General features: G+C 43.8%; 1 protein-coding gene across 1 annotated transcript; it reads left to right on the top strand.

Moving 5' to 3' along the window:
• LOC102264402 (interstitial collagenase) lies at positions 1 to 27187 on the top strand. Its single transcript, XM_014479354.2, is given in 8 exon segments — positions 1 to 9; positions 418 to 543; positions 1203 to 1450; positions 1530 to 1678; positions 1912 to 1986; positions 1989 to 2036; positions 2850 to 3005; positions 27099 to 27187. Coding segments are annotated over 8 exon segments (900 nt in total).
• Positions 27188 to 27568: the final 381 nt, after the last annotated feature.

Below are 27568 nucleotides of genomic sequence, written 5' to 3'. Positions count from 1 at the left end.
ATGTTATGTGTGAGGTAGAGTGTATCTCTTTGTTCTCCTGTGTGATCATAATCTTGAGATTGTGTAAACAAACAGAAAGAAAAGATTAATCTGTATTATGTCACAACTTTTTAATGTTGAGACCACACATTGCAAATAAGAAGGATGTTGTCTGATCGGGGTCAGATAGCTTTTAGTTTTGTGGGGGTGCAAGGAGAAGGAAATGGCAACCCACTCCAGTATTCTTGCCTGGAGAATCCCAGGGATGGGAGAGCCTGGTGGGCTGCCATCTATGGGGTCGCACAGGGTTGGACACGACTGAAATGACTTAGTAGTAGTAGTAGTAGTAGTAGTAGTAGTAAGGACCCTACAAAAAAGCAGAGCCTGCAGGCTGAAACCACAGGACAGCAGAGGCAGGGAGCCCCTGGTTTCCTTCAGCTCAGAAGAAAAGGAGAGGCCAGCATTCCCCGCCTTCCCCTGCTGCTGCTGCTGCTCAGGAGCCTGGGGTCTCATGGGTTTCCAGCCACTTCAGAAACACAAGAGCAAAACACGGAGATGGTCCAGGTAAATGCTTAATTTCACGTGCCAGAAATTCAAGAGCCCTACCTTCTCATTTTTCCAAGGTCAAGGGATAGGAGTTCATGGAAGTCTGGGATTTATTCTGGGATAACCATTTTGTCAGAAACAGATCCCCTCATACAAAAATAAAAATCTACTTAGATTGAGGGCAGGAGCAGAAGGGGGCAACAGAGGATGAGATGGTTGGATGGCATCACCGACTCAGTGGACATGAGTTTGAGCAAACTCTGGAGATACTGAAGGACAAGGGAAACCTGGTGTGCAAAGAGGCAGATATGAGTTAGTGACTGAACAACAACAAAATCTCTCTGTAGACATTTTTGGAATATAGAGAAAGAGAAAGCCAAAGAGAAGCATGCAGACTGGTTGCTCTAATTGTAATTCTGACTTCTAATTGAAATTCTGTAGACCTAGCAATAGCATAGTTTCTACCACTGCACTGACATTTCTGTATCAACAGTAAGCATAAAAAGGGCTATGAAATTCAGACAGAAATTCATTGCAGAAGCAGATTTTTTTTTCCCCTCTTGACACTAAACCTTTAAGGTAAAAGAACTATTCTGTCACTACAGTGAAATGCTGGGAATTTTCAGAGAAATAAGAAAGATTTCATATCTTCTGTTTGAATTTTTTTTATTTATCAGAAATACCTACAAAACTATTATGGCTTAGGGGTTGGAACCAGCTGATTCGAAAGGCAGAGAAACCACAGTACAATGATTGAAAAATTAAAGCAAATGCAGGAATTCTTTGGGCTAAAGGTGACGGGAAAGATAGATGCTGATACCCTGGATATTATGAGGCAGTCTAGGTGTGGAGTGCCTGATGTTTCACCCCAGTATGGACTCACTCCAGGGAACCCTCCTTGGCAGAGCACACACCTGACCTACAGGTAATTAGACGGAGCCCCAGAGTGGGGACACTGTTTCCCACCAGAGCCGTGAGAAATGAGCTCTGACATGTCTGTGAAGGGTTGAAAATTACACCCCAGACCTGTCGAGAGCAGACATAGAGCAGGCTGTTGAGAAGGCCTTTCAGCTCTGGAGCAGTGCCTCACCCCTGTCCTTCACCAAGGTCTCTGAGGGGCAAGTGGACATAATGATATCCTTTGTCTGGGGAGGTGAGCTCTTTTCTCCCCAAACCATTCTGAACCTCGCCTCACACTTCTTTCAGACACACTGAGCTTCCGGTCAGATTTTCCCCTTATTTGAGGGTGCTGATTTTACGGGCTGAAGAAGGGACCCCTCACAGGTGAACAATGCTTTTTGGCTCCTTGTCCCTACTCTCTCGTCTCTGGTAGGGAAGTCTAAATAGAAAAGGAGATTTATCTTTGCTGCCCTTTGTCCCTCACAGATCATTGTGACAACTCTCCCTTTGATGGACCTGGGGGCATATTCGCTCATGCGTTCCAACCAGGAATAGGTATTGGAGAGATGTTCATCTTGATGAAGAAGAAATATGGACCAAAGTTTTGAATAGTGAGTCAAGGAATTCTCCCTTTCTATTTTTATTTTCCCTTTTCTTGGCTTAGTGCAATATGTTCTGTTTTGTATAAAAGAATAAACCAATATTATGATGATAGTTAAATGCTTTAATAAAGATATGCTTTTTAATGGTGGTTCAGAAAGATATTGCAACACTATAGTTACAGTTAGTGATAATGTCCAAGGATATTGTTTCTACTAATGGCTGCATCTTAAGGGTAAAATATATTTTTGAAATTTTAAAATACTCTAAGATTACAAATGATATTTTGTATGTGTACAAATATGTACCAAAATTAAATAATGGTAACTTTTGGTGGGGTTGCTTTGGAGAATATGTGTTTTGGTACATGGTTATCCAAATTTTTATTTTGAATCTGTATTAGTTTATTTAGAATTTATATTAGATCAGAGTAATAAGCATTAATAGAATGCTGTTGTTTCTCTATGTAATCTTTTTTCCAATTTATTTATAGCTGGACTTACTAATCAATATTAAAATTTTGCATGTCAGCTAATTTTTTCCCTTACATTTTATCAGTTCAATTATAAAAATTTAGACTTGAAGGCTTTTTAGTGTTAATTAATTCTTCTCTTATGATTATACACACACACACATCTCAGACCATGTCATAAACCAAACCAATTAATTCTTCTCTTATGATTATACACACACACACATCTCAGACCATGTCATAAACAAAACCACAGTGGAATTCTTGTGCGGTTTGGAGATACATTTGCTCTTTGAGGCCTGAATACTGTACTGCCATCTGCTAAAGACTGACTGATTCTGTTGCCCTTTAGATTACAACTTGTACTGGGTTTTGGCACATGAATTGGGCCATTCCTTTGGACTTTCTCATTCTACTAACATCGGGGCTTTGATGTACCCCAACTACATCTACACTGGTGAAGTTTATCTGTCTCAGGATGACATCAGTGGCATCCAGGCCATCTATGGTAAGTGAAGCTGGGTGAACCAGACACATGCTTCTGAGCTATATGTGTGCTTCAAAAATAGTGGCAATGACCTGGTCCTTGAAAGACTCTTCATCATATATATATTTTGGGTCAATGTAGTATGTAAAACTTCATTAACTTCAGGATCTTTGTTTATTTTTTAAGGGCCATCTAATAAACCACAGCTGGTCCCAGTGCCACAAATCCCACAGCCCTGTGATAATTGGGCTGTCTCTGACTGTCTGGCTGGAATCAGCTCTCTACACTCTGCTGAGTGTTGAACAGCCCAGAGTCCAGACAGGGAAGGCCTCCCTTTCTGTGTGTGAGTGTGATAACAGGATAACATTTGATGCTGTTACCAAAATTCATGGGGAATTGCTCTTCTTCAAAGACAGGTACAAGTTATAATTAATCCTGACGTATGTTTATAATGATTATACATGTGTGCGTATTTTTTTTCTTTTCTTATTCTTCAGTATTATATTCATACATAATAATAAAAATCCATAAAATAAAAGCTCTCCTAAGTCCTACTCCCACCACCCTCCGTGACACAGATATATGTAGAGCTTGGCAGAGAGAAGGAATATGACTTTCCAAAGGCTGCACGTGGTCCACGACGGAGCAAAAGCTGGTCTGCCAACTCCAGACTGAAGCTCCTTTCCCTAGCACACTCTGCAATGGCAAATGTGATGGTGGGGTTGAGGACAAATTGCTCTCTGACTGGCTGGCTGGAATCAGCTCTCTACACTCTGCTGAGCGTTGAGCAGCCCAGAGTCCAGACAGGGAAGGCCTCCCTTTCTGTCCATGTAGTCCTCCCATCCGCACAATGCCTCACTCCCTACCTGCCATCCGACAGATCCTCACTATGCCCCGGAAGCCGTGAGGAGGAAAGAAAACAGCGTTTGAAGACCAGCCCCCAACCCCACCCCTCAGGCCCAACTCCCACCCTGCCTTCTGAGGAACTTGCTACTTTCCTCCCCAAAGCCTTACAGTCCTAGAACTCAGTCTACTGTGTGTGGATTCAGAATAGAATGACCTCACACCTGGCTTCCTCTTCTCATCAAAACTGACTCACTGAGGGATAAGAGCATAGACAGTGTGATCCTCCCCCTCCAAATGAGAACTATCAGGGATTTTGAAAGAAGTCAACAGCTCTCTTTAAGCCTATAGAATGTTTGATGTTTTGCATTATCTTATGTTAGTATCTACATGAGATAAATGCAGGTCATCAGGAGGCTTAGTTATAAATCTAAATTACTTTTGTTTGTAAGTATCTGTACAGACATGCGAGGATCATTGATGAGAAAGAGATTTTTTCCTTTCCTCCCCTTCCTCCTCCTCTTACTGTTTTTTCTCCTCCTCCCCCTGTCTTTTTCTCTTCCTCTTCCTCCTCCTCTGCTGCTGATGCTTCTTTTTCTTCACTTTCCTCTTCTTCTGTTTTAATGGAAAGCTGCCAGAATGTCAAAACACCTCCGTTGTGAAAAAAAGTTCTGTTTGGCAGGAAGAGTTCAGATGGGGTTGGACTAGGGTAATGAAATTTGGCATTCCCTGTGACCTTGAGCAGAGAAGGCAATGGCACCCCACTCCAGTACTCTTGCCTGGACAATCCATGGGTGGAGGAGCCTGGTAGGCTGCAGTCCATGGGTCGCTGAGAGTTGGACGTGACTGAGCGACTTCACTTTCACTTTCATGCATTGGAGAAGGAAATGGCAACCCACTCCAGTATTCTTGCCTGGAGAATCCCAGGGATGGGGGAGCCTGGTGGGCTGCCGACTCTGGGGTTGCACATAGTCGGACACGACTGAAGCGACTTAGCTGCAGCAGCAGTGACCTTGAGGGAACCAAAACTTGGACAGGTCACTGATTTGCACAAGGTCCTTAGCCCCTTGGGAGGAGGTTGAAGCAGGGACTGACATGAGAATTAGGAAGCACATAGTTGGTCTGGAGGCAATCCCACGAGGCATGGCCGAGGAGTAAGGAACTGAGATAAGTGAGCAGAGACAACAGGGGTGTGCCAGTGAGCGGTTACAGCTCTGGCCAACAGAGGCCCAGTCCCACTGCAGACCCTTGAAGTCCTCACAGAGCGCCCTCCAGAGCTGTCCCACCAAAGGGCAGGGGAGCTGAGGTACCTCCCACCAACATTTCCCCTCGGTGGGTTGTTTGAGGAGGTCCTGAAGCCGTCACTAGACAGTGACTTGGCGGGCACCACACTGGCCCAGCCTGCTCCTGGGCTGGGGAAAGCTTGAGGCTGAGGGGGATGATGGGGACCACCTGTCAAAGCTGCACATCTGGTGGTGGGCCCAGGGATTTGGGCATCAGGAGGGTCTGCTCCAGAGACTGACAAGGAGGGTGCTTTCCACACATCAGCCTTTGTGGGATCCTTTTTCATTTCCCAAGGCTAGCTGGCTATGGGGCTTCCATTCTGTTTCTCTAGTTTTGGGAACACGTGTGTCAGCCCACATGGAAGTCTCTGCTGTGCTTTTACTCCAGTATCCACAACTGTGAAATGAACACAACCAAACTCCCAGCTTAAAGATCATAATAAAGAAGAATTTAGTCTGAGCAGCTGTTGCCTCTTACTAGCTTTAGACATCTCTAGCCTCCTGGGGTAGAGAAGGCAATGGCACCCCACTCCAGTACTCTTGCCTGGAAAATCCCATGGATGGAGGAGCCTGGTGGGCCACAGTCCATGGGGTCACTAAGAGTCGGACAAGACTCAGCGACTTCACTTTCACTTTTCACTTTCATGCATTGGAGAAGGCAATGGCAACCCACTCCTGTGTTCTTGCCTGGAGAATCCCAGGGACGGAGAGCCTCGTGGGCTGCCGTCTACAGGGTCGCACAGAGTTGGACACGACTGAAGCGACTTAGCAGTAGCAGCAGCAGCAGCCTCCTGGGGTCAACCTGCCCTGGATTTCTCATCCACTTCCACGTAGGACTTTTGTAGACAGGGTGTAAGGCAGGTAAAGGATTTATGCTGGAAGTGGTTACTTTTGTGAATATTAGGCTTGTGTTTCAGAGATAAGAACAGATTGAGGGAAGTTAGATACAATCTGACTTGTTATTTTCTTTTAACATACACACAGATAGATGTCTTCCACAAAATAGTTGACCTAAAATTTATTCCTGACTTCTAGACAGTACTATTAAATGGAGTTGAGATTGCTTACAAAGTTGTTAAAAGAGATACATCTTATTTTTTAAAGGTAAAGCTTCTGAGTTTTTTGTCAATATTTTTGTGAGTTAGATTTTTCATTAGTTTTTTAGTTGAAAATTAAGGGGGTACTGGATACTTTTTAAGCTGTGAATTTCTCTTGAAAGCTAAGAGTTTCACTTACCAAGTCTGTGACTCCATGATGGTGATTAAAATTCACGGAGTCTGTTTCTCAAAAGTTTTAGTTACATATTACATGACTGCAATCGTAACTTTTCTTACCGACTGATTGTGATACTAGAATGAGGAAGCTTTGCTCTCAGTGCAAACTGCAAATGTATTTTAAACACATTCCACATTATTGGATGTATTCAATTACATATATTGTATATGTAATACATAAGTAAACTTGGTCTGGGTCAGTATATACAAATATATCAATATAAATATTGATTATGTTAATAATATATAAAATGAAAACCTGGCTGGGTCAGTATCTATATATTTATATGTATAGATAAATAAAGATCTCTAAATCAATATATAGACGTACAGACATAGATATAGATACTGACTCAGACAAAATTTATATATATATTTATAATTTATTATATGTATATGTATTCCATTTCTTGTAAATGTGGCCTGAGTCAATATATATCTTTATATATAAGTGTGGAGACTTGTCTTGGGTAAGTATATGTATTTAGGTATTTTTATCTATTTGTGTAAAAAAAACAAACAATAAAAATATAGAGAGAATGAGAGAGGAAAAGAAAGTGAGAGAGAGTGAAACCAACTCAGGACACATTTACAAAAAACATTAATAGAACACATACCTAATTCAACTATTCCAAATCCTGAAACATGATGCTGTGAAAGTGTTGCACTCAATATGCCAGCAAATTTGGAAAACTCAGCAGTGGCCACAGGACTGGAAAAGGTCAGTTTTCATTCCAATCCCAAAGAAAGGCAATGCCAAAGAATGCTCAAACTACCGCACAATTGCACTCATCTCACACGCTAGTAAAGTAATGCTCAAAATTCTCCAAGCCAGGCTTCAGCAATATGTGAACCGTGAACTTCCTGATGTTCAAGCTGGTTTTAGAAAAGGCAGAGGAACCAGAGATCAAATTGCCAACATCCGCTGGATTATAGAAAAAGCAAGAGAGTACTAGAAAAACATCTACTTTTGCTTTATTGACTATGCCAAAGCCTTTGACTGTGTGGATCACAATAAACTGTGGAAAATTCTGAAAGAGATGGGAATACCAGACCACCTGATCTGCCTCTTGAGAAATCTGTATGCAGGTCAGGAAGCAGCAGTTAGAACTGGACATGGAACAACAGACTGGTTCCAAACAGGAAAAGGAGTACGTCAAGGCTGTATATTGTCACCCTGCTTATTTAACTTATATGCAGAGTACATCATGAGAAACGCTGGGCTGGAAGAAACACAAGCTGGAATCAAGATTGCTGGGAGAAATATCAATAACCTCAGATATGCAGATGACACCACCCTTATGGCAGAAAGTGAAGAGGAACTCAAAAAGCCCTCTTGATGAAAGTGAAAGTGGAGAGTGAAAAAGTTGGCTTAAAGCTCAACATTCAGAAAACGAAGATCATGGCATCCGGTCCCACCACTTCATGGGAAATAGATGGGGAAACAGTGGAAACAGTGTCAGACTTTATTTTTCTGGGCTCCAAAATCACTGCAGATGGTGACTGCAGCCATGAAATTAAAAGACGCTTACTCCTTGGAAGGAAGGTTATGACCAACCTAGATAGCATATTCAAAAGCAGAAACATTACTTTGCCAACAAAGGTTCGTCTAGTCAAGGCTATGGTTTTTCCTGTGGTCATGTATGGATGTGAGAGTTGGACTGTGAAGAAGGCTGAGCACCGAAGAATTGATGCTTTTGAACTGTGGTGTTGGAGAAGACTCTTGAGAGTCCCTTGGACTGCAAGGAGATCCAACCAGTCCATTCTGAAGGAGATCAGCCCTGGGATTTCTTTGGAAGGAATGATGCTAAAGCTGAAACTCCAGTACTTTGGCCACCTCATGCGAAGAGTTGACTCATTGGAAAAGACTCTGATGCTGGGAGGGATTGGGGGCAGGAGGAGAAGGGGACGACAGAGGATGAGATGGCTGGATGGCATCACTGACTTGATGGACGAGAGTCTGAGTGAACTCCGGGAGTTGCTGATGGACAGGGAGGCCTGACGTGCTGCGATTCGTGGGGTCACAAAGAGTTGGACACGACTGAGCAACTGATCTGATCTGATCTACCTAGATTATATGTATCAATATCTCTAATTCTATATTTATCTACCAACCTATGTCAAGTTTCCATATCTATAGGAATATCTAAATACTACTAAATTTATTAATATATCAATTCAGGCCACACTTAGAGGAAGTGGTATATATACATATACGTATACACACACACACACATACACACACACACATATATAAATATATATGGAAATTTGGTCTGGGTCCGTATACATATCTATAGATATGTATGCAGATTTCTCTATATAGATATAGATGTCACATTGATAAGAAATGGAACACAAATACTTGTTCTTTGGTGTTCTGAGTGAGTCCGTAAATATGCATCACCATCTTAAGGGAGGTGTAGAGTGAGTCCCCCACCCACTGCCCACATGATAGATCTACATGTGGTCTACATGAAATGATGGACAAAATGTTTGGATTTTGCCATATCCAGTCATTCTAATGACCAACTCTGTGTTCATTACGATAATGTCAAGCTCTTCAAAAACATTCAGGAATTTGGCTTTTACATGTACAAAATATAAAGACACTTTGACATGAATGATTTAATTAGTTTAAGGAAAGAATCTTGGAAAATATAAATTTAAAGTATATATCTTGAAAATAAGGATTTATATAGATGAAGTTTTTGTGAGGTGGTAATGTGTATTTGAGCAGGGATACTCTGCCTCCATGATTTAACATAAATTACTATTCTGGGGTAACTAAATGAACAAATACTGAGTTTTTCGCCTGGACCCAGCTGAGTCAAGAGCTGAGCTGCCTTCCAATCAGATGCAGAAGTGTACATTACCTGCCCACATCTGCAAGACCACTTGTGCCGACCCACACTGCCTGTGCAGCTGGAGAAGTAAGCCAGTCACACTAGGGATGAATGCTCCACTCAAGTGCACCTCACTTTGGATAAAGCCCTCCATTGATTTCTCATGAAGTGAACATCTGGGGGAAACCCTGGCTACTGGCTTCTGGCGTGCATGCTCAGTTGTGTCCAACAACTCTTTGCAACCCCATGGACGACAGCCCACCAGGATCCTCCGTCATGTAATTTCCCAAGCAAGAATACTGGAGTGGGTTGTTATTTCCTACCCCAGGGGATCTTCCCAACCCAGGGATTGAACCCATATCTCTTGCATTTGCAGGCGGATTCTTTACCATTGAGCTGAATCTGTCCTCCAGAATCCCAGGCAAATTGCTTTCATAGCCAAATTTTTAACTGACAGGCAGTAAATTCCGACTCTTTAAGGGAGATCAGATGCTGCCCAGTTACCCTAAGGACATCTACAGCTCCTTTGGCTTCTCTGGAAGGGTGAGGTAAATCAATGCTGCTGTCCATGAGGAGGAAATTGGAAAGATGCACTTTTTTGTTGACATAAGTATGGGAGGTAAAGAGAGACCCTTGGAGATCTTAGCACATCAAATCCCTCCTTAGTGGAAAGAAAGTTGCCTTTTAAAATAAACCACCACAATATTGTAAAGTAATTAGCCTCCAATTAAAATTTAAAAAATAAATAAAATTACTCTAAAACTGGGATAAATCTCCATCCTCTTCTGTGAATGGACGCAGCCAAGCTGAGTGTCATTTAGTCCCCTGCCTGTTGTCATCACACCACACCTGTCCTTGAAGGCAATGGACTTGCAGGATTGAGTTCCAGAAATTTTTTAAAGGGTTGGAGCCTGAGATAAAATTTGAATCAGATTTTTTTAGAACTGATGCCTCTTTAGGTATGGTCTAGGCTGTCTCAGTCTCCTATAATCCTGTTAAACCAGGACACTTTCCAGTTAAAATTCCCTATTATTTTATACCAGTGATGAACCCACCCACAGTTGTTTTAAGCAGCCATTGGATTTCAGCACAGTGGACATAAAGGTAGCACCTACCTCTCAGATTTGTTGTGAAGATGAAATGAATCAAGTGTTCAAAGCACTTAGAACAGTGATTGGCACCTGGAAAGTTCTTTGTGAAGGCTAAGTGTTATTTGTTATTATATTAATCACACATTCTGATATTTTTAATCTATTTTTTATCAGTTCATGGATACAGATTATCCCAAAGAGATAACTCAAGATAACTCATATCCCTGGGATTGGCAAAAACGTTCATACTGTTTTCTCCATTTTTTACTGTAGAAATAGCATATGTGCTATTACTTAGATATGAAAGTAAATTGCATTCATGAAAACTTGTATTTTTTTAAGAGTTCATGTGGAACATCATTATTCATCTAATATGATCATTATCTTTCATTTTAGTTCCAAGATTTTTCTACTTCTTTTATGGAAAAGAGAAGTACAAACCTGATCCTAAAACCAAGCAAGTTTCTGTCCTCCTGAATACTAACAGCTGGTTCAACTGCAGAAGTAACTGATTGATGTCTCAGTTGATTGATTGATTCTCACAAAGGAGATGGAAAAACTATTTCTAACTCACCCAAGGAAGGTGAGTTTTCTGAGAAACCAGATATTTCAGTATTTTATTTTAATCTCTAGGTAATAACGAGGCGGCTGCTGCTGCTGCTGCTAAGTCGCTTCAGTCGTGTCTGACTCTGTGTGACCCCATAGACGGCAGCCCACAAGGCTCCCCCGTCCCTGGGACTCTCCAGGCAAGAACACTGGAGTGGGTTGCCATTTCCTTCTTCAATGCATGAAAGTGAAAAGTGAAAGTGAAGTCGCTCAGTTGTGTCCGACCCTCAGCGACCCCATGGACTGCAGCCTTCCAGGCTCCTCCATCCATGGGATCCTCCAGGCAAGAGCACAGACACATAAACACAACCTTGTTTAACCTCAGTCTGGACATATTCCATGTTGACTAGATCACACTGCTTTGTGAACTTATACAACTGAATTTTAATTGAGTGCTGAGCACGTCAAGGTCATAGTTTATCTTTAGGTTTTCACAGAGCAAAACTCTTTACCAATATTCTATGATAGTTTAGTAATTACATTTCTCATAGTAACTACATTCTCAAATATTATGTCTCTGCACCTGCATGCCCAGTCACTTCAGTCATGTCTAACTCTTTTCAACCCCATGGACTACAGACTGCCAGGCTCCTCTTCCACGGAATTCTCCAGGCAAGAATACTGGAGTGGGTTGCCATGCCCTCCTCCAAGGGATCTTTCTAACACAGGGCTTGAACCTACATCTCCTCGTCTCCTGCATTACAGGAAGATTCTTTACTGCTAAGCGACCAGGAAGCCCAAGAACCAAGTAGGTGCTCAATAAAACATTTTAATAAATGTATGCAGAATTGATGCTGGATGCCAGCAAAACTTGGAAGTCAATAACAAAGTGTGTAGTCAGTTTGACCAACTATGAAAGGACTCCTCTCTCTGTCCTTCCTGCCAAGATACTAGAAAATTAGACACGGCAGCAACCCCAGAAATTGTTAGAAGCTGAGAAAAATTTCTGAGTGGTCCGTCATGGGAGGATCCACTGATGAGAATGAGAAACAAGAGCCGCTGGGTACAGACTTTTATCACAAACACCATGTTCTGAGCTGCTTGCATTCCGTCCCAGTCCCTAAACTGGCGAAGAGAATGAGCCAGGACCCAGGTTTAACTCATCTGAAGAGGCCGGGAAGCTACAGTTCATGGAAACATGAAATCACAGGAGGAATATGTACTTGGAATGCATATGTATGACAAAGGACTTTCATCTAGAATATGTTAAAAGGGCCCTACCAACTGTTAATAAAATGACAAATAATCCACTTAAAAATATACAGAGGTCTTAGATTTTTTTTGCAAAGAAAGACATATGAATGATCAATAAACACATGAAAAATGTACTTACCATCAGTTATCAAGAAAAAAATTCTCATAAGGTGCTATATAAAGCCACTAAGTGAAAGTCGCTCAGTCATGCCTGACCCTTTGCGACCCCATGGACTATAGCCTGCCAGGCTCCTCTGTCCATGGAATTTTTCAGGCCAGAATACTGGAGTGGGAAGCCATTCCCTTCTCTAGAGGATCTTCCCAACCCAGGGATCAAAACCAGGTCTCCCACATTGCAGGCAGATTCTTTACTGTCTGAGCCACCAGGGAAGCCCAAGAATACTGGAGTGGGTAGCTGACTGTAACCTGTTCTCTAGCCTGTAGGCTGCTCTGTCCATGGGATTCTCCAAGGCAAGAATACTGGAGTGGGTTGCCACGCCCTCCTCCAGGATAAAGCCACTAAAATAACTAATATTAGTAAGACTGACATCACCAAATGTTGATGAAAAGCCAAAATATCTACAACTCTCATACAACATAGAAATTGCTCACAAAATTAATTTATTGAACCTATGATCTTTTGCAAATATTTTCCCAAGCTCAATGAACACATAATATGCAAAAAGCTCTTTCAAGAATGTCCATAGAATTTTTATTCATGATAGCCCAAGTCTGAGTCACGCTGCTGCTGCTGCTGCTGCTAAGTCGCTTCAGTCATGTCCGACTCTGTGCGACCCAATAGACGGCAGCCCACGAGGCTCCCCCGTCCCTGAGATTCTCCAGGCAAGAACACTGGAGTGGGTTGCCATTTCCTTCTCCAATGCAGGAAAGTGAAAAGTGAAAGCGAAGTCGCTGAGTCTTGTCCGACTCTTAGCGAGCCCATGGACTGCGGCCCACAGGCTCCTCCATCCATGGGATTTTCCAGTCTTGCAAGAGTACTGGAGTGGGGTGCCATTGCCTTCTCCGAGTCTGAGTCATACAATAGAATATTATATAAAACTGAAAGTGAATGACCCACTGCTACTACTGGCACACCTCGTTTTATTGCACTTTGCAGATCCTGTGGTTTTTGTTTTCCACAAAGTAAAGATTCATTAAAATCCTGAATCAAACAAGTCTATTTTCCAACAGAATTTGCTTACTTTGTGCTGCTATGTAACATTTTGGTAACTCTCAAACTATTTCAAACTTTTGAAGTATTGTTATATGTATTACAGTGGTCTGTGATCTTTGATGTTACTATTATAATTGTTTGGGGATACCATGAACCATACCTGAATAAGATGGCAAGTTTCATTGATAAATGCTGTGTGTGTTCTGACTGCTCCAATAACCAGCTGTTCCCCACCTCCCCCTCTACACAGGCCTATTTCCTGAGAACAACAATATTGAAACTAGGACAGTTAATCCTCAACGGCCCCTAAGTGTTCAACATGCAAGGCCCTCACTTCAAATAAAAAGCTAGAAATGATTCAGCTTAGTGAGGAAAGTACATCAAGAGCTGACTTAGATCACAAGGTAGGCCTTTTGTACCAAACAGCCAACCTGTGAATGCAAAAGAAGAGCTCTCGGAGGAAAATAAAAGTGCTACTCCGTGAACACACACATGACAAGAAAGCAAACCGGCTTTATTCTGCTCTCACCACACAGCATGTGTGGGGACAGTGTGGTCACTTTCCTACTAATTCTGGGAGTAACAGAAGGATGCCTACTATCGCTGATATTTGTCCTGGGACTCTGTCCAAAAATTAAGACAGGAAAAACAATGATGGATATAAAGATTAAAAGGGAAGAGTCCAAATTACCATTATTTTCAGATAATTAGATCATTTGCATAGAAAAGTCCAAAGGACCAAAACTCTTTAGGCAGAAATTTCAACATTTTCAAATATAACATAAACATATCAAAATTATTTATATTCCTATATACTCACAATAAAAAAACTAGGTAAAATGTAGAAAGTAAAAGACTAATGGTTACAATAAAATCTACAATCTATATAGGAAATAATCTAGCGAAAACAGACCTTAAATGTTTAAATAAAATTTTAAGAGTTGTTAGAGATACACAAGAAGCCCAAACACCATATTCATGAATGAATGACCTGATACTCTAAAGATAATCCTTTTCCCAAAATTAACTTATAAATACAATGAAACTTCAATGAAATCCAAACCGTATTATTTGGAAAACAAAAACTGATTTTGAAGCTTTTGTGAAGGAATAAATACAAACAAAGAGCTACAGATTTTAACAAAGCATAAAGATAGAGTTGCACCAGACATTAAGATATCTCACAAAACCATTATAAAACTAACATAGGAGGAGAGATAACAGCTTATGGAGCCAGATATGAGTCAAGAAACATATCCTTGATATGATAGAGGAGGCATCACAATTTAGAAGGAAAACAAAGAGTAGTAAATAATGCTTGGAGAAAACTGGTATACTATATGGAGAAGATAAAGGTGGGTTCTCTCTCCCATTCAGCGTTCATGATTAATGCTCTTTACCATGTATTGGCTTGGCCAAAAAGTTCATTCTGGTTTTTGTAAGATGTTACAAAAAACCCAGACACACTTTTGGCCAACGAAAAGGTAAGTTTTCATTCCAATCCCAAAGAAAGGCAATGCCAAAGAATGCTCAAACTACTGCACAATTGCACTCATCTCACACGCTAGTAAAGTAATGCTCAAAATTCTCCAAACCTGGCTTCAGCAATACGTGAACCGTGAACTTCCAGATGTTCAAGCTGGTTTTAGAAAAGGCAGAGGAACCAGAGATCAAATTGCCAACATCTGTTGGATCATGGAAAAAGCAAGAGAATTTCAGAAAAACATCTATTTCTGCTTTCTTGACTATGCCAAATCCTTTAACTGTGTGGTTCACAACAAACTGTGGAAAATTCTGAAAGAGATGGGAATACCAGACCACCTGACCTGCCTCTTGAAAAACCTGTTTGCAGGTCAGGAAGCAACAGTTAGAACTGGACATGGAACAACAGACTGGTTCCAAATAGGAAAAGGAGTACGTCAAGGCTGTATATTGTCACCCTACTTATTTAATTTATATGCAAAGTAAATCATGAGAAACACTGGGCAGGAGGAAGCACAAGCTGGAATAAAGATTGCTGGGAGAAATATCAATAACCTCAGATATGCAGATGATACCATCCTTATGGCAGAAAGTGAAGAGGAACTAAAAAGCCTCTTGATGAAAGTAAAAGAGGAGAGTGAAAAAGTTGGCTTAAAGCTCAACATTCAGAACACTAAGATCATGGCATCTGGTCCCATCACTTCATGGCAAATAGATGGGGAAACAGTGGAAACAGTGACAGACTTTATTTTTCTGGGCTCCAAAATCACTGCAGATGGTGACTGCAGCCATGAAATTAAAAGACACTTACTCCTTAGAAGGAAAGTTATGACCAACCCAGACAGCATATTAAAAAGCAGAGACATTATTTTGTCAACAAAGGTCCTTTCTAGTCAAAGCTGTGGTTTTTCCAATGGTCATGTATGGATGTGAGAGTTGGACTGTCAAGAAAGCTGAAGAATTGATGCTTTTGAACTGTGGTGTTGGAAAAGACTCTGGAGAGTCCCATGGACTGCAAGGAGATCCAACCAGTCCATCCTAAAGGAAATCAATCCTGGGTGCTCATTGGAAGGACTGATCCTGAAGCTGAAACTCCAATACTTTGGCCACCTCATGCAAAGAGCTGACTCATTGGAAAAGACCCTGATGCTGGGAGGGATTGGGGGCAGGAGGAGAAGGGGACGACAGAGGATGAGATGGCTGGATGGCATCACCGACTCGATGGACACGGGTTCGGGTGGACTCCGGGAGTTGGTGATGGACTGGGAGGCCTGGTGTGCTGCAGTTTATGGGGTGGCAAAGAGTCGGACACAACTGAGCAACAGAACTGAACTGAACTGAACCTGCTGGCCACAAGGAAGGATTATATGGATACTTCCTATCCTACTTGCAGTAGGTGGGGCCACATCACTAGCTCCAGGCAATGACCTGTAAGTGGTGGTGACATGTGGCTCTTCTAGGATGGAACATTTAACTGCCTGCATCAAACCCTTCAGTGTCTTTTTCCATCCAACATAGCAACTGATAGAACTCAAAACTATGGCTCCTCTGGGAAACAGCGTTACTGCCACAAGCAGAGTCCCTCTGTCCAACCACGATGGTTGCATAGCATGAGTAAGAAGTAAACCTTTGTTGCTTTAAGAGACATTAAAGGATTCCGGGCTTACAATCACTGAATAATTTAAGCCATCCTCTCTGGTATAAACCATGTATAAAATTAAACTTTGAATGGATTTAGGAATCTCAGTTTTCTTGCAGGTTCTTCTGAACCTCATTTCTGTTGATGGTAAGTAGTCATCAGATATTCAACTGTTATTTAGCAGACTTAAAAATTTTCCTTTTACCAGCAAATTGTGCAAACTGTCCAAAGCAAATTGTGACGTGTGTGACAACCAGTGTGTCCATCAGTTCAGTTCAGTTCAGTCACTCAGTTATGTCCGACTCTCTGCTACTCCATGAATTGCAGCACGCCAGGCCTCCCTGTCCATCACCAACTCCCAGAGTTCACTCAAACTCATGTCCATCGAGTCGGTGATGCCATCCAGCCATCTCATCCTCTGTCGTCCCCTTTTCCATAGATGACCCTATAGTGGCCTTCTAAAGCTGCTCCCCACAACATCACATTAAAATGTTCCTCTGTTAATGGAGGCCAAAACTCTGTGCTTAGGGCGTCTGTGGGGTTTCGCATTCTCTGTTCTCACCTCCAGCAAATTACACTGTATTAAGCCTTGGTGAGTCCCCAGCTGCCTTGTTCAACCGGCCTTGTTCAAACCTTCACTAAAGGAGATAATGGCCACCTGTGTTCACATTTGTTTCGGACTACTGACCTGATAGCTCAGTTGGTAAAGAATCCGCCTGCAATACAGGAGACCCCAATTCAGTTGCTGGGTCAGGAGGATCCCCTGGAGAATGGATAGGCTACCCAGTCCAGTATTCTTGGGCTTCCCTTGTGGCTCAGCTGGTAAAGAATCCGCCTGCAATGCAGGAGACCTGGGTTCAATCCCTGGGTGGGGAAGATCCCCCGGAGAAGGGAAAGGCTACCCACTCCAGTATTCTGGCCTGGAGAATCCAATGGACTGTATAGTCCATGGGGGTCACAAAAAGTCAGAGGACTGAGCAACTTTCACTTTCACTTCCACTTTTCACGGACCTGATCAAACAGCTCAGTGCCCAGATGGACTCTGCGTGCCCTCTAGTGGTTTTATATGCACATGACCACCGCTGGCTTGGCTAAGAGTGACAGGTCTGTCTTCCCTGACTTTATTAGGCCTTGTTTGCTACTCTACACGGGCTTCCTTGATGGTTCAGGCTGTAAAGAATCCGCCTGCAATGAGAGACACCCAGGTTCAATTCCTGGGTTTGGGAAGATCGCCTGGGTAAGAGAGCAGCTTCCCACTCTGGTATTCTTGCCTGGAGAATTCCATGGACAGAGGAACCTGACGGGCTACAGTCCCATGGGGTCCCAAAGAGTCAGACAGGACTGAGCGACCAACACACACACACACTACACCACATAGCCTTGAAGCATTTGGTATTTTACACTCGGGACACACTATAGTCCTGGAAACTTGTTCTATATCTAATAATGATAATTAATCTTTAGCATTAAGACATAAGAAAATATCTGGATAGAGACATATCAAGATGTTAACAGTGGTTAACAGTGGTTAACATCCCTTCCTTCTCCTGAGGAGGGAAGCTGAATGAGTGAGGGGCTGCATTTCATACTTCTGAGTGTTTTTTATGTTGTTTGTTTGCTTGTTTAAACAAGTGAGCACATGCTCCTGCATTACTTTTAAGTAAATGACTTTTAAGATAAGTCTTTGGAATAGCCCTTTATGGTTTATAGTCTGCTTTTGGTCTGCTACCTCCTTGGAACCCATGGCTATCCTGCGAAGTACTTTCCTATTTAGCTGTCAGAGAACTCTTACTATGTGACATGTGCAGGCACTTTCCAGGCAAATCTATGTTTAATCTTCACAACATTCCTACCATGTAGGTGTTATTGCCACCATTTTACATGGAAGGAAATTAAGGCATAGGGATATGAAGCGACTTGTTCAAGGTTCACAGCTGTAAGTGGCCAGAGGCATGAAATAGAAGCACAGAGATGAAGGAACCTGTCCAAGGTCAAGCAAGTGGAAGAAAGGGATCAAACCTGGGTCTCCAGACTTCCCCTCCCAATCAAAAGATAAACTGGCTGCCTGTGGGGCCCTGGCTTCACTTAGGCTTCCTGTGAAGTTCTGTCCTCACGTGCTAGGCAACCAGGCTTGCATAATTTAGAGGAAAGAAGGGTCAAAATATTCCTATGGGGACCTTCAGTTCAGTTCAGTTTAGTCGCTCAGTCATGTCTGACTCTCTGCAACCCCATGGACTGCAGCACGCCAGGCCTCCCTGTTCATCACCAACTCCCGGAGTCTACTCAAATCCATGTCCATCGAGTCGGTGATGCCATCCAACCATCTCATCCTCTGTCGTCCCCCTCTCCTCCTGCCCCCAATCCCTCCCAGCATCAGGGTCTTTTCCAATGAGTCAGCTCTTCTCATGAGGTGGCCAAAGTATTGGAGTTTCAGCTTCAACATCAGTCCTTCCAGTGAACATCCATGACTGATCTCCTTTAGGATGGACTGGTTGGATCTCCTTGCAGTCTCAAGAGTCTTCTCCAACACCACGGTTCAAAAGCACCAATTCTTGGGCGCTCAGCTTTCTTCACCATCCAACTCTCACATCTATACATGACCACTGGAGACCTTAGTGTACATTTAAACTAAAGAAGCTATTAAGGTGAAAGGCGACCTTAGGCTATGACTTTATTGAGCTTTATTGGAAACAGTTTGAAACCAAACTGTTACAAAACCAAAACAGAATTTCCAAATCCACTTACATTACATGCCTGCTAGCTATGTGACCTTGGGTAATTCACTTAACCTCTCTGATCTTCAATTTCTATATTGCTTTAAAACCACATATAAATAGATTCACATGAAAGTGATGTTGTGAAAGGAACTGCTATAGCCCCTGATTTAGAATGGGTGTTTAGTAAGTACTCACATGATATATTCTTGGCCCTGGAAGTCAAAAGGGGGACCAGGGTGGGTGTAGGTCATCCTGGGGTCGTAGGGCATTATCTTCTAAAGAACTGTAAAACCACAGGCAGACCCACAGGTTCTCAGCTACCCTGCTCTGTGCAGTCACCCTCCTCACACTCACCGGGCCCTCCCGTCTTTTCCCGTTGAGAGTTGCTGCTTGTGGTGAGTGTGGTGACAGCCCCAGATATGTCCACACCTGAATCCCTGGACTTCTGTGAATACGCGAATCTACACAGCAAAAAAGGTTTTACACGTGTGACGAAGGTTCAAGGCTTCGAGCTGGGGAGAGTATCAGGGGTTATCCACGTGGGCCCAATCTAATCACAGTAAGTCTCCTACGTACCATACCTTCAAGTTGCAAACTCTCAATAAAATGAACATAGGTTCACGTGTCCAATCACGTAAGTTAGTTCACGTGTCTGGTGTACAGTTTCACACGCATGCATCCTCTACAAGGGGCTGTGCTTCTCTGCACTGTTTTGGACAGCACTGAAGACCATACAGTACTGTGCCATCTTTATTTCAGGCCTAGGGCATCTGGACGTGAGCCTAACAGCAACATGACGCAGCTGGCACTGCTGTCCTTTCCAAGGTGCTGTACTAAAGATTCAAAGATTTTATGTGTGTTTGCTGTTTTTCATGTACTATTTGTGTGAAAGTGTTATAAACCTATTACAGTACAGGACTATATCGCCGATTGTGTTAGTTGGGGATCTAGGCTAAGTCTTGCGGACTTATGAACAAAACGGAGATTGGGAATGAACTCTCGGAACAGAGCGCGTTCGTACGTAGGGGACTTGCTGCTGCAGAGAACTTCTCCCAGCTGCTGTCAAGGAAAGACGTTAAGGACAGAAGGGTTAGAGAGGAGTGAAGGGCTTGAAGACGGAGGATGGGGCCACAGCCGACGCGTCCAGGCTGCCTTGGGAAGCTGAAAGCAGCGAGGAACGTGGTGCCCTCGGGAGCCCCCGGCAGGAGACAGAGCCGTGCTGACACCTGGATTTTAGCTCGGGGAGACCCGTGTCAGACTCCAGACTGCACAGCTGTAAGAGAACGCACGTCTCGTCTTAAGCTGTGGGCTGGCGGTGGGCTGTTGCAGCAGCCGCAGGAAACTCACACGTGGCCGGAGTGGAGAGTGGGTCTCCAGCGGGCAGGCGCGCATCCTCCTGAGAGCCCGGCTTTAAACGTGAGATGCCGGAACCAAGGCGGGGGGAACAGGACCGAGTGGAGGCCTGAAGAGAGAGACGGTTCTAAGGGCCAGCAGGGAAGGGAGGACAGGGCCCCAGAGTCTGCGTCGGGGAGAGATGGGGGAAGGCAGCTGGTTTGCTCTATCTGGTTTCCATCAGGAAGCGTCTGCAGAGGTGAAGGTGTCAAAGCAGGGACAGGAAGAGGGGAGAGAAGGTATAAAGAGAACTGGCTCTGGGGTAGAAACAAGAGAGATCCATGGACATGCAGAAGGGCCATTATCAGGAGCCTGGGATGAGTGAGATCAACGTGCTTTGGGTTGTTGTTTTTTTTTGCACAGAAATTGAGGTGACTTCCCTGTGGTAAGAAGTCATGTCTCTTGATGTAGAAAGATGGGACGTGAGGCCAGACTCCCAAGAGTGGAGAAGATGTAGAAATCACATAGCTCAGGAGAAACAAAAACCCAGACGCCCGATCACAGAGCCGAGCTCCTTGAGGAGGGAAGAGAATTATGGCAAATTCAGTCAGCAGGGACTCCTCCTGTGGTGGAGCGGTGAAGACTGTGCTCCCAGTGCGCGGTTACAGCTGATCCTTGGTCTGGGAGCTGAGACCCCGCATGCCACACGGTGGGGCCGAAAACCAGAAACCTCAGTCAGCAGCTTCCACTGTCCAGAAACGGAGCCACTTGGAGCAAACGCCTATCTCCTGCCATGTCTGTCCTCACGAAAGGGAAAGTCACTCGGTTGTGTCTGACTCTTTGTGACCCCATGGACTACACAGTCCCTGGGATTCTCCAGGCCAGGATACTGGAGTGGGTAGCCTTTCCCTTCTCCAGGGGATCATCCCAACCCAGGGATCGAACCCAGGTCTCCTGCACTGCAGGTGGATTCTTTACCATCTGAGCCATCAGGGAAGTCCAACATGGGTCTCTGTCAAATGGTTTTGTGCAGTTATTGAGTATCATTGGATCATTTTTTTCTCCGTTTTGTCTTATCCTCAACATTCTGAAGTTGGGAGGGGATGTGAAGTGGTGGCAGAGTCAGGGAGGTAAATGGGAATGTTTGAAGTTAAAAACAAGACAGAGATCGGATACTGGTTGCCAACTGTAACCACCCTCTCATGTGCCTGGGCCATCTCTGCTGCTCAGCTGGGATTTAGTGGCCTCATTTGCCAGTTGCGTTCACTTTGCAACCCCATAGACTGCAGCATAGCAGGCTTCCCTGTCCTTCACTATCTCACTGGAGCCTGCCCAAGTTCCTGTCCATAGAATCAGCGATGCCATCTAACCTCTGTTGGACTCTTGGATTGCAGCAGGCCAGGCCTCCCTGCCCATCACCAACTCCTAGAGTTTACCCAAACTCACGTCCATGGAGTCAGTGATGCCATCCAACCATCTCATCCTCTGTCATCCCCTTCTCCTCCTGCCCTCAATCTTTCCCAGCATCACGGTCTTTTCCAATGAGTCAGCTCTTCGCATGAGGTGGCCAAAGTATTGGAATTTCAGCTTCAGCATCAGTCCTTCCAATGAATATTCAGGGTTGATTTCCTTTAGGATTGACTGGTTTGATCTCCTTGCAGTCCAGGGAACTCTCAAGAGTCTTCCCCAACACCACAGTTTGAAAGCATTGATTCTTCGGCGCTCACCCTTCTTTATGGTGTCACATCCGTACATGACTACTGGAAAAACCATAGCTTTAACTACATGGACCTTTGTCGGCAAAGTGGTGTCTCTGCTTTTTACTACGCTGGGTTTGTTATAGTTTTCCTTACAAGGAACAAACGTCTTTTAGTTTTGTGACCAGGAAGGATCAAACCCATGCCCTCTGCAGTGGAAGCATGGAGTCTTAAGTGCTGGAGCACTAGGGAAGCCCCCACTTATCTGTGTTTTTAATACAGACTCTGATATAGAGCTGAGACTGAGAATTATTGTCTTAATTTGAATCTTTCCTCACCGGGAGGACAAAAGGGAGATTACCAGGAAAGATAAATGGAAAGGAAAGTGTGAATCAGATTTCTGGACCTCAGTTTAGTTACCTTTAAAATGAGGATAATAGACCCTTCTTCCTTGGGTTATTATGAAGCTTAAGGGAGGCAATATGTAATAAACATCTAAGACTGACTCCTACAGAGTGAAGACAGTACACACATTCCGCTCACTTAATAGTAAAGGCTGCCAGCTTCATGCAGTGTTTAATACAGCTGGTTTGTGTCATCTTTAACTTAACCACTTATGCTCTATGTGAAGGGTGTGTAAGTTACACCCTGACTGCCCTGAGCTCTGGATGCTGAAGAAAGCTGGATGGAAATTACTTCATCACTCAGTGGCTTAACCTTGAAGCACTTCTCTTTCTGGAAACGTGCAGCTTTTCAACATTGCTGACTCAATTTACAGAATGAGCACAAGAAGAAGCATAACTTAATCACATTTGCAATGCAGAGAAGAGTGTGCTGGAGGGTTTACATGCGACTTTCAAATGCACTGTCTCATCCAACCTCCCTGAAGCCATGTGAGGGAGAAGTTAATGTCCCAGTTACATAGATGTGGAAGTTGAGGCCCAGAAGAACTTAGATGATTTGCTAAAAGTTACCTAAGTAGGAAGTGGCAGAACTGCGGATTGAACCCAGTTAGTGTTAGTATGATTTCATGTCTGATGCTCTTTACCTTCACCACCAATGATTCCAACAATCACCTGTTCATTTGGTCAGAGGGTAGAGACATCCATGCTGATCATCACAGTTCAAAAATGCATGATGCAGGGAACATTTTTGCCTGTTCACAAACTATTCAAAGATCCATCCACTTCACTGGGTAAACTGCACTCGGCGTGTGCTCTTTCTTTTACTGGCTCATATTTCCTACTGGCAAACTCCTACTCAGCCTTGAAGACTCAGGCCTCCCTGAGCACCTCCAGGTAGCTTTCCTGGCTACCTATGCCACCCCAGCTAGCCAGACACATTCTCCTCCTTTTTTCTTTTCTTTAAAGCTCAAGGGAAAACAAGCTGTATCTATGCAATCAGTTTCTTCTTGGGCCTAGAAAGCAAAACAGCTATAAAACGACGACTTGCTACCTCTGGAGTGGAGCAGCACATTGGACGGTGAGACAAGGTTGCTGTCTACAGGCGGTGGCAGGATGGAGACAGGATGACCCTTCGCTGCCTTTCAGTGTCTCTGTCCAAAACTAAATTTCCACCGTCTCCTTTACTTGCTCTGAAACGCACAGGAAACAAAACCTTTATTTTAAAAAATGTCATTTTTTTTTTTCTAGTAAGAAATTGGCTTAAAAGGCAAACGGTCCCCAAGTTCACACTAGAGTGGAAATGACTGATAGCTGGTCTTTTCCCAGAAGCAGATTTTCAGAGAGGGGAGGGCCTGAGAGAACTCTGTGTCCTGGAAGGGAGGCGCAGACACCATGGAGGCGAGTGTCAGTCACGCACAGAGAAAGGATTCACAAAGCAGAAGCCAGAGACCCTGACAACAAGCGTGGCCTTCTCCACCTCTGTACTGGGGCTGGACCTGTCATCTGGGATCCAGGTCCAAAATCCTGTTTCTTTTTTTTTTTTTTTTATGTGTATACTTTTTTCTTTTTAATTTATTTTTTTAATTGAAGGATAATTGCTTTACAGAATTTTGTCGTTTTCTGTCAAACCTCAACGTGAATCAGCCATAGGTATACAACACAACATTTACACAAACACTAGAGAACCGAGTTCACTAGAGTTTGGGAGTCTTGTCTAAATCATTTCTCATTATGTTCAGGAGAAAGTACATTGATAAACCTTATAAACAAGACAGTGAATCACAATAACTGAACACAGGGCGTTCTCATTTAGGGAGAAAAGGCTTTTTCACTGAAGACCTAATGCACAGAAAGCCACATCATGACTAAGTCATGTACCCAGGGAGGGTTAACATGGAGAACAGCTTGAACCACATGGAAAAAGTTAGAACATGGGGACAAGGACCGGATCCCACATCTCTGCACATCCACATTCTGCTTCCTCTGAGGACAAGCTCAAATTCTTCCTCCCTCAGGAAGCCTTCCCTGATTCTACCCACCCTGCACTTTCCACCAGACTCCCACAGTACTTCACCTGAACCACTGTTAACTTGTCTCCTGCCGGGAGCAGGCGCTCCGCCCGTGGCAAAGGTCATGAGGAAGGAGGCTTGGCATACGCAAAGGCGGGGTCGAGCCTCAGGAGTCCCCCTGGAAATTCTCGAGCATCTACCCCCAAAACCAGAGTCTGCCTACTTTCTGCTTTGTGCTCTCACCTACACCTCTGACTTTACGGGGGGCTGTCCCCCACTACCTCTCTCTGAAAAAAGAGTTAGCTTACAGCTCCAGTTACTAATTCCTGGGTGTGACAGTGTTTCAACCTACAAACTCCTTTGAAAGTCCTCTAGCCTGCCTGAATAGGTTTTTCCGGCCACATGTGATTGCTCAGAGCCTCCCAACTGTGAGAGGCATGAGATGTTCTAAACTGTCTAAATACAGATTCCTTTGAGCAGTTAAAAGATTGATTAGAAATTGTATTGGTGAAGGGTTTTTCACTTGTTGGGCCAATGTTTGCTGCTAAGTTTCCATATCCCTTACCTGCTGTGTCCCTGGCAGTGTATTGATTAATATAACTGGTGTAAGTAGTAGCTTTAATGTTTGTAACCTTGGACCCTTAAGTTAATTCTTTTTCTTGTTATAGCCCACCACACCTTTGCCCTGTAGGAATGCAACTTTATCTAAAGCTTTTGGAGGGTGGCGCCTGACTAATCACCTACAGAGAAAAATAAGTTTTCTGAAGAAAGGGTCTTAAAATGTTAACAGGCCTCCAGGCCAGAAGATGATGCGAATCACCTAAACTTTTGCATATGATAAGTTTGCAGGAAGAAAGCCTGGCTTGCTGCCTGACTCTACCCCTTCCCCCATTATCCTCTATGCATAACTTAAGGTATAAAAACTACTTTGGAAAATAAAATGCGGGCCTTGTTCACTGAAACTTGGTTTCCCCGTGTCGTTCTTTCTCTCACCTTCTGGCTGAATTATTCAGCCTCTTTTCTCCACTAAATTTTCTCACTGAGCTATCCTTATTTCACCACTTTTTATATCTTTAATTAACGCTTAATTGATCTCTTGTTTCCGGATCGCCGAAGCCGTCTCCCCTTCAAATTCCCTGGATCCACCGGGGCTGGACCCGGGCAAGTCTCTAATAACCCAGCACAGCACCTGGCGCACAGGAGGTGTCAGGAAATACTTCTTGAGTGAATGTGAGAATCTACCTCATAAACATTCATCTGCTCTCTAGATAGGTTCTAACCCAAGCCATGTTTCTTCAGCTTGTTTTAAAAGCTGTTAAAAGACTTCAGGAGGGAACTGAAGCACTTACCAAAGCCTCTCAAATAGAGATATTATTAACACATTAACACATGCTGTACATGTTGGCATATACATTTAAGCACAAGAACAGCCTGCCTTTACAGAATACAGTTGACCCTTGACCAACACAGGTTTAAACTGTAGGCCTACTCACACTTGGACTGTTTTCTTCTTTATCCCTCATTTTATTTATTGGGATATAATCGTTTTCCCACGGTGTGTTACTTTCTGCTGCACGGTGAGATGAATCGGCTGTATGTACACAAGTATCCCCTCCCTCTGGGAGCTCCCTCCCAGCCCACACCCCCATCCCCACTCCTCTAGGGCATCACAGAGCTGAGCTCAGCTCCCGCGCAGACAGCGGGTGCCCACCAGGCTTTTGATACATGGGAGTGTATGTATGTTGATCCTAGTCTCCCAGTTCACCCCACTGGATTTTCTCAATAATAAATACTAGAGTATGACAGGATTAAGCGTTGGTTGAATCTGCCGACACGGAAGTGAAGATACAGAGGAACTGAGTATACAGAGGGCTGACTATAAATTACATGCAGATTTTTGGTTGCACAGAAGGTCAGCACCCCAACCCACCCCCTTGGTAAGAGTCAACTGTATATATGTTGTGCTTAGTTGCTCAGTTGTATCCAACGCTTTGAGACCCCATGGACAGTAGCCCACCAGGCTCCTCTGTCCACGGGATTCTCCAGGCAAGAATACTGGAGTGGGTTGCCATGCCCTCCTCCAGGGGATCTTCCCAACCGAGGGATCAAACCCAGGTCTCCCATGTTACAGGCAGATTCTTTACCATCTGAGCTACCGGGGAAGCCCAAGAATCCTGGAGTGGGTGGCCTAACCCTTTGCCAGGGGATCTTCCTGACCCAGGAATCAAAACAGGGTCTCCTGCATTGCAGGTGGATTTGTTACCAACTGAGAAACCAGGGAAGCCCCAACTGTTATATAAACATGTGTGAATGAATCTATTCAGAGCCCTTGTGTGGTAGCAGTGGATATGCACATAGAGTCAGAGTTAGTGGGACTGAGGACCATGGTTTAAAAAGCAGGCCCAAGGGCCCCTGCCCAGCATAGCTGCTGCAGAGCCACATTGTCTGGGAGTCCTGTCTGAGTCCTTTGGGCGTACACAAGGCATCCTGTGCCCCTTCTTCCTGTCTTCTCCATCCACACAGCCAAGGTCTCCCAGCTGCTGCAGGCCTCGACCTACAGCTCCATCTGGGCCAGCCAGGTGCTGGAGGGGAGACTAGAAAATAAGTCCTGATGAGTCAATCATAGCTGCCAGTTCAGCCTCTAAACACACACCCTACGATTGAATCCTGGCTCCTCCACAATGTTAGCATGTGTCTTATATGAGCCATCTCATGTCTCTGGATTTGATTTTATCTGCAAAGTGCAGGTAGTAGTAGCATCCACCCTCCAACGCCTTGTGAGCATGGGCCAAGGTCATATACATATAGCACATAAATCTGGGATATAAAAAGTATTTAGCAAACGATCGTTATTATCATTGCCATCAGAACTGTTTTCTGTGTCTTTCCAAGGAAAATCCAGCTGTGGACTGGGGTTTTCTATTGCACTGATGCCAAAACCACATCTTCCAGAAACTACTCTAGGACCCCAGATGCATCCAACTTCGTCACAG

This window comes from Bos mutus, chromosome 15 (assembly GCF_027580195.1).
Source record: "Bos mutus isolate GX-2022 chromosome 15, NWIPB_WYAK_1.1, whole genome shotgun sequence".
NCBI classification, from domain to species: Eukaryota; Metazoa; Chordata; class Mammalia; order Artiodactyla; family Bovidae; genus Bos; species Bos mutus.
Note: the sequence above shows the minus strand (reverse complement) of the source record. Positions and strands in the feature narration are given on the sequence as shown.